Source organism: Bombus impatiens, unplaced genomic scaffold, assembly GCF_000188095.3.
Source record: "Bombus impatiens unplaced genomic scaffold, BIMP_2.2 scf_0526, whole genome shotgun sequence".
NCBI lineage: Eukaryota > Metazoa > Arthropoda > Insecta > Hymenoptera > Apidae > Bombus > Bombus impatiens.
Genome location: NT_176945.1, coordinates 842,405 through 851,125, shown reverse-complemented (window position 1 = coordinate 851,125; position 8,721 = coordinate 842,405). Strand labels below are relative to the sequence as shown.

General features: G+C 42.4%; 1 protein-coding gene across 1 annotated transcript in view; it reads left to right on the top strand.

The window, feature by feature from the left end:
- The first annotated feature begins 1,457 nt into the window (after positions 1–1,457).
- Positions 1,458–8,721, top strand: part of LOC100744373 (hapless 2) — a 56,951-nt gene continuing 49,687 nt past the window's right edge. The window contains exon 1 of the mRNA XM_033321901.1: positions 1,458–1,765. Coding sequence (XP_033177792.1) covers positions 1,666–1,765 — 100 coding nt within the window. The 5' untranslated portion in view covers positions 1,458–1,665. The remainder of the gene's footprint in view (positions 1,766–8,721) is intronic.

Sequence of the window (8,721 nt, the reverse complement as noted above, 5' to 3'; positions counted from 1 at the left end):
AGAAATCTGTAACCAGACATTTAGACTGATTCGGTAATTTTTATAATCTGGAAACAAATTCTTTCTCTTGGTTTATTGATAATAATATAATCAAAAAATATTAATCATTATATGCATCAAAACGAACTTTACCAATCCCTCGAGAAACGCGAGAGTCCACGAGATGCTCTGATTTAACAGCTTGTCTACTGGCCCATAAAAACACTTTAATTCTCCAAGAAACGACCATCAACGGACGAACAGGGATCGATAGCTTTTAAAATGTTTTGGCAAATCGAGGTGGTCAACCCCGAATAGAGGAGTATCGCGATAGAACATTAGGAGGGATATATTTGGCCGATGTAGCAATAATTTCCATGCATATATACACGTAGGTGGTGCAGTGACGGCACATAGATCACAAGGGCTCGCCGACACGCGACAGCACGTGCTCCCAGCGACCGCTTTTCTCTCTCTCTCTCCCTCTCTCTCTCTCTCTCTCTTTCTCTCGGTCTCTACCCCTCTGACCCCACCCCCTTTGGCCCACCACGTGCCTGTGCACTTAGGGTGAACTTCATGAGCTTTCCACCCACCACAAACGACAAACCACTCGAGTGGATCCCCCTTGAACGCGTATGTGGCATAACCCTTCTTCCAACCATTACCGTGACGCTATTCATGCTTAATACAACGGATCTCCGGGATTTATCCTTAAACAGAGAAAGTCGAGATGTTGCTGGGCACCAGAGAATATTTTCCAAAAATTGGACTCGAGCATAGTTTATCGAGAAATTCTTCGACACGGATAATACGAGAATGTTGTTGTAGCAGTATCAGTGAAGGGAGGATTGTTTTGGTTATCCAATATTACAGTATTATTAGTATGGTATATTATAGTATTGCATAAGTATATTTTTGCAACTTATCACAATTATCGATCGATGTATTAAAAAGAAATACGTCTCGGAATGTGGTTATAAAACTATGGCCAACGAAGTATTAATATCTTTCTTTTAACGAGCCTTTGTTTCATTTTTACTGAAATTGAGAATTTTCACTAAGAATATTAGGTGGTCCGAAAAGTGTCTTTCTTTTACGGACACGTCTTTTACAACAACGCGTTTTTATACAAACGTGAAACTTAATCTGTCGAACGTTGTGATCTTTATTTTGATAAGACAAAATGGATCATACGTAATTCGATAAAATAATATAAAACGGAAAATATTGTGCTTCCATTATTTCCTTCTAAAACGAAAGAAACTTTTCGGACGACCTAATACAATCTGATAAAAGTAAAAGTCACACGAATTACAAATATACGTACAACTTTAATTCTAGAAGTATTGTAATTGCCTCTACGTCCGTATTGATCAATACTATCAACACTACTATCAACATCAAACTCAAATCGTTGTCATTTCCGTGTGTACGTCGTAAGAATTTCGGTCGATCGAAAGGCATACGCGTAAATAATAAACATTCTTATTAAGCAGTGGGATACGACGATCTATTGAATAATCAGTTGGTGGGAATCGCAAATTAGGCGACGTTCGAAGCAGACACGGACAATCATATATTATACCGTCTAAAAAAATAAAAGAAGGGAGATAAGAAAATGAACTACTTGCATACAAATGATTTTTTATACAGAAAATTAACAAACTCATTGAATGAAAACCGACGATGCCTAAAGTGGTAGATGTGATCAAAATATGGAATAATTTTTGTGAAGTTCCACAAAAAGAGAAACGACAGAAAATTGGATGGCCAATTTTATTTTATAGTAAGTTTATTTTTCTCTTATTTATTTACGTAATATTAAATAAATAATATAATATATAAATAATCGCCTCAGTCGTCGGAAAATCGGAGAAATTTATTATGCAAATTCTTCTTAGTCGGAAAGACCAACACAGGATCGTTATGCTTCTTTCGATTATCGAGTAACCATAATTTCTTCCTTCGATATATTTAGTCCGGTCATCGATATAAGGCTACTTTATTCATTTATTAATAAAATATTCTTTTAAAATTAACTTCTTAATATCTTCATATACAAAATGTTTATCCAGTAAATCCAGTAAAATATGAACTCGTATGTTATAACTTAATGCACGTTTGTCGTGGTTAATTACTCGTTTAATTAAATTACGCCCGTGAAGCAACGCTTCCCGTCACAGAGACAAGGCCAAAGGAGATTCGAATAATTGTTTGTCGTCAGTCCAGTCGTAAATCCGTACGCACCGCGTAATAATCGCTTCTAAACAAGGGGATGACGGACAACGCGTAATCATATTATGATGTTGTGGCCTTTAGCTCTCCTGGGGACGGGGGAGAGTCGTGTGTTTGATATTTAGCATTTCCCACGGGAAGCTCGAGACTACGTTTTTACCATCGAGAGATTCCATTGTCGTAACATTTACCAGATAACTTTTTCGCCATTTCTCGCAGAAATTTAAGCGATTTCATCTTTCGTCAAAATTTGAAATTACGCTATCCTTTTAACGCGTACGCTACGATAATATTCGAACACCTTGTAGTAACATTATTTGAAAACGTAGAAATTAACGACGAATTAGTAATTAGAAATTGCCATGTGTATTTTTATGCTTCTGTAAATTGTCAAATGTAAACTGTAAATTTAAATGCTTTATCGAAAGACATGGTAATGATATATTTTACGATGTGCTGTTCGAACTGTTTACACTAATGTCAGAAGTCTCTATCAGTCTAGAAAAACCTCGTTAACTTAAACTTCAAATTAAAAAATTGGAAATTAAAGAATTTCGAGATAAAAATCTTGTCAACGAAGGAAACAATCCTATAATTACTCGTGAAACTTTTATAGTATAATGTCCTCGCTCTTTAACGCAAAACTTCGTTTCTTAAGAAAAACGATCGCGTAATAACTACAGGAAGAGATCGCAGTGTACGGCCTGTAGCAAGCGGACAAGACTTATCGTCGCGGATCGCAATTTATTTTTGTATCAGGCGGATGTGTCTAACTAGTTTGTCCGGGCGAAAGTAAGAGCCTCTCTTTTCAAGATTAACGATACTTTAGTACTGTTTTAAAGAGGCACCCACCACCCCCGGCAACCCCCGGGACTTTCTCCTACCTCTGGTACTTGCAACCCCCCGAAGAAAATACTTAGGATTAACCTGTTCCACCACCCTCCTAAACCCTCGTCTCCTCCTGAACTCACCACTTCGTTATTTCCTACCGCCGCACTACCCTCGAATGGGAGGTTCAGGGTGAAACAGACGGAGAAAGGAAAAAAGAGAAAGAGAAGGGAACAAAAAAGTAGCAATCGTCGGAACTTGAAAGCAGGGCATTTTATGATGACTACAAAAGTGGTTCGGCCACTGTTAGGGCGGCGAGAAAGAGGGTGGCACGAGCAAGGCGAGACTCAGTTGCTACCCCTACCAAGCTTTTTTTCCGCCCTTAGACGCAGAATCGAGGATAAAAGGAGAAAGAGGAAACGATAGAGAAGGAACGAAGCTGGATCACGATTCTCCCTTACCAGAGGAGAGAACGCTGCAGCCAGGGACTTGAATTGATTGCTTTCATTACGCAAAAAAGTCACTTCCTCCCTGTCTCCCTCTTTCTCTCCCTCCTGCCGTATCTATCCTTCCTTTTCTTCGCCATCTACTTTTTCGCTCTCCATCTCTCGGCATCCCTCGCCTTGCCCTTCGTATTTTTAACTTGTGCCGCGCGACACTGGCGAATAAGTAAGTGTGCTATTTACATCAAATCTCGTAAGTTATCGCCCACCGCCACCGCTATATCTTTCTTTCCCTTTTCTTCTTACTATGTCACGGGTACGGTAATACGGTTAGGGGTTAATCTTTTACGGAATAGTCACCGAATTCCGTGGGATGCTCTCGCAACGAGCACTCCAGGTTTTTGCGGTTTCGAGAGCGGCGAGCCAACAGGGGGATAAATTCGTCCGGTGCTTTTTCCTCTGTTTTTCTGCTTCTTTCCTTTTTTCCTCTTTTTTTGATCGTTCGGACGGACCGTTTTTGCCGCGAACGAGATTCTCATCGGAGACCCATTATCCTCGGTCGCGCGACGGCAAACAGAAAAATAATTCTCGCGAAACCACCACGACGTTTCGGGGACTCTAATTGAAGCAGCTAATGAAATTCCAGCTACGGGCAGAATTCTAACAACGATTTAAGGTGTTTCCCGAGATTTACAGGGTTGTTCGTGATTGCACATAGAGGAGACCGAGATTGCTGATTGCTGCGCTAGGAGATTATTAATTGTTATATGAGCAGAACTGTTATCTGTATTGTGGACAGGTTTCTTGTTTGATAATTCTTACGAAGAATTTTCTTCCAACATAGGTTTTGCATATTATTGATTAACCTTCTACATACTAAACCTTTCGTAGTTTCTTCGATACCGAATTGTTGCTTACATATAACTATACATATAGGAAAAAATACTTAACTCAGACATTAAAAACAAGTTTAATCACTATATCAAATTGAGTGATAAATTTAAAAAGCACCAAACGTTGTTACATTTATATAAAATTTATCTAATTAAGGAGTAACATATTCATCTAATTTCTCCAAAAATACATCTAATAGAAGGTGAACGAACCTATTACTCAATCTGATATTCCATTTACAAAACGAAGATCATCGAAATCATAGATTTCGTATCAAGTTTCGCAGTTATCTGAAAGTGCCAATTTTTATAACTCTTCTAATAAATCAGCAAAATACTGCAATATTCTACCCACAGATAACAAAGATCATGCATATCGCAGATCCTACGTAACTCCTACGTCTTGCCAATGATAAATCAGATTAATACAGCGGTTATCCGACGGATTAGGAAGGACAGTGAACCTCCAAGCTACAGATTAGCCATCCAAGAGCACGACGCAGTCACGTTACCCCAATGATCGATGCACCCGGAGCAACGAGCTCATCTGCATCTGCCCTGCGACAGCGCTGCACGACCACTGTATCGCTTGCACACTTCGAATACTGCTATCCAACCTCAAAGCTACGGGTTCCAAGTGCGTGTTTCCCCTAAATTCGACTGCGAATGTATCTCACGTCGAGTGCCGGTGCACTCATGTAGAGGACATATTGCCCGTCAACGCGAACCGAGCCGCTCGTTCGTTCAGGCAAATGATATGCCAAAGTGTAATCTCGAGAGATCCTCCAGAGATTAGGTCGGCCGACGCGATAATGACGAATGGATCCCCGTTGCCGCGGCCTGCTCTTTGTTCCCCGGGATCACGAGCCAGGTGAACCAAGAATTCTTTCGAGGGTTTGTTGTCAGGGGAAGAATCGACTGCGTGATATGGGGAAGCACACCAAGAACTGGTTTAGTTCTGGTTTCGAGGGATTTTCGGTAGGATTTAGCAGGGATTTTATTTGTAATTGGCGGTAAGGGGAGTAAGATTTTCGGTAGTGCTAATGATTTCCTGTTTATTTGAACGTTATGGTGACAGATTAACGCGAAGTATGTATTTTATTAAACAATTTCAGGGATCTGTTTTAAAAAGTCTTTCTCAGAAGGTTTGTTATATTTTAACATTTAGAGAGAATCTAGGAGAATCAAGTACTTAGAAACAGTTTCAATCGAAATGTAATTATCTTCAGAATGCCTATCGGAGTACTCTCAAACTACCTTAATAATATCTTAGAATATTAAAAACATTCCAAGTAGCCCGTATTCTCTATTCCTTGCCAGAAACCAGAAACTCCTCTTTACATTTCGATTAACAAATCCGACGTCAAATCTGGACAACCCAATCCTCGAGCAGAATAATTTACAACTTCCAGCCTGCCGCTCCATCGAAACCACCCCTGAATCGAAACTCATACCCGACGCCCAACTACGACCCAGGAAACGCATCTTTCACACGCTGGAAACAGCTCGTCCGCGCATCTAAAGAACACGGGGAATCATCGATAGATCCTAATCTACGCCAACATCGCAACTGCGTATTTAAGAAAGCGAACGCACACACGCTCACACGTCCAAAAGACACTAAGATGAATCCAATCCTCCGCGGAGCGGCAATGTTGCGTCGTCGAAGGTTAAAAAGCAGCCGCGGTAACAGGATGCGGTGTCGGCGTGCAATCGATCCAAGCCTCGTCGGACAATCGAAAACGCAGAATCGGCCGGCTAGGAAATTACGGGATCCCCGGCGGCTACGTCGAGTGTCGGATACGCAAGCCGGTTACGCAACGAACCTCGCGTTCGACAAGAGGCGCGTTTCCCGATCTCACGTATCTAATGTCAATGGAGGAGGCCTCTGTACGTCTCTGTTTCTGCGAGCGAGACAGACGCGACGAGGTGGACGAAACGCGGAGGAGGAACGAACGAGGTGGCCCCCAGTCGGAACGTAGGAATGAAACGAAGAAAGGAGTCATGAAAGAACGCACTCGAATGTAAACCGGACCCTTGTGAGATTCGCGGCCCAGCGGCGGTCCCACCGACGCCGATGGCTGACCGCACCTTCCGGCTGATCCGAGTCGCTTCGAACACCAGACCTTCCCAGAGCGCTAACATTTTAGATAGGTGGGGGGCCCCCTCGCAGACTACCTCTTCTTCGATCCTCGATCGAATCCCGGAGCTTCTTTCCACGGATCTCGATACGCTTTTTTGTATCCGGCTGTAAATTGTGTCCGTTTCATGCACCATTTACGAAGACGATAGGCTTTTTTGGATTTTAATGCCACCTAAGGGCTCCTTATTTCAGTTGCCAGATTCCTGGAATATGAATTCTTGGTTTTGTTTTAACATGGTGTTGGATGGGAGAGACGCGATGTATTAGATATATGCAATTTATACGCTTGGTAGTACTTTTGGGATTAGAAAGGGAGGCTATATAGTTGAGATTGAGATTAAACTTTGTTGCTAACGAAGAGTATAGCGTAAGGGTATAGCGAATGAAATTACGCGCCTTTTTACGGAAACAATTTTTATATCAAACGCAGGTTTTCTCTCGGTTCTGTAATTAAATATGTATTTGTATTATCCTCCAAAATATTTCATAAATACCGATCGTCGCAATATTATTTGAACTCCTGTTCTGCGATAGAACTTCTTCAATCCACCGCTACGTTTCTAAAATACTGTATCTCTGGTCCCACAAAGCTGTCGTCATCTTTAACTTCAAATATAGTATCTCGTTCAGCAGGTAACAAGAATAAAGGCCTGACAAAAGTAAAATTCCGTATTCTCTCCCGTAATCTTCAAATACGACGCCAATTTGATACTTCGATACTTCGCAAAAAGGGTTAAGCGGAAAAAGATGTCGAAATCGCCTAAGTGTTTTCACTAAAACGTAGAACGCTTCTCTCGTGAGCAACTTACTCGTAACGACAGAGATTTTTTCGCTGGATCTGGATCGCGGTCAAACCCTTTCCATAAATCGTTGCTGAAAGTTTGGCCACGTACTCGCGACTCGCAATAACTCGGCGGCGGCGGATAAAAATCGGCCGGGGGCCAGGGATGAGTAATTCGGACCCGCTGAAGGGTAATTGGAATGCATCGTGCATTGCCTAACTTTCGAGTTATAGCCTGCATAAAAGTGATAAGTCTCTTCCGGCGAGTAAGCATCTATAGATTACCGTAAATGTTATACCACACCGCACGGTATATACACAAAGTTCCCAAGGAAAAGTATCCTAGCGGTGAGCGCGCCGCAGTTTGTAAACCAGTATATCGTCCCCCACCTCCTGTTCCCCTCCCCACACACCCCACGTGACACGCGTAACTTGCGAAGTCCTAGCCCTTTCCTCCCTCATCCACCTTTTACCATCCTCCACGGACTATAGACAGTGTCCACCATATTTTGTCCCGCGACGTAATCAGTCTCGTAATTAGCCGCGTCAGAGTCTGATACGCCTCGTGCTCCCTGTATCGTGCGCTGATCGAAATTGATTCATCTTTCGTGATCGTGAATCGTTTAACCCTCTGACTGTGTGATAATGTGACGAAGGGTGCGGAATGAACGATATACAAATTTAGAAGGTTTTTTGCTTTCCCAAGAAGGTAGAAAAAGTACATTGTTAAACTTAGAACGAAGAGAAAATATAAGGGTATAGGTATAGGAAGAAAACTATAGAAAGAAAAGTGATATAATTGCGATACAATAACCAGCAGAAACGATGATCGAGAGACCAAGTGGAACTATCACGCAGATTGGCGGTGTTCGTGAAAACTGTATTGAAAGATATTCTAATCTATAAATAAACCTAAGAGTAATATCCTGTACTGTAGCGACACTCTTTGGTAATAATCGTTTCCAATAACGAGCGAACTAAGGTAATCGAAACATTCTTCGATCGTCGACCGGGGGTAAAAGAGCATCGAGACGAAGTGGTCGAGCAGTGAGGTTGGGGAGGAGGCGAGTGTTTCGGAAGAAGTGGAGCGACAAAGGGAAACTCTTAAATAAATAAAATCGATAAGGCGAGACATCGTATCCAAGGAGAGCAAGGTAGAACCTCCCGGAGAGGGACAAGCTCATGAATAAGCAGTGCTCACGGGGGTGTGCGCCGCGTGATTTCGCGTGGGACTGTTGGCGGTAGACCAGCCGGCGAACGTTTATTTCGCAACCTTTGCCTCTTCCATCCCGGATTCTGCCTCTTGCTCTCGCAGCCGGCCTCGCTCTCTCCGTCGCACCGCGGTGGATGCCAATAACGACGTTATCCCGCGCGACGCTCAAGCCGTTTCCGTAGAAACCCCGCGTCACAGAGCCGCCC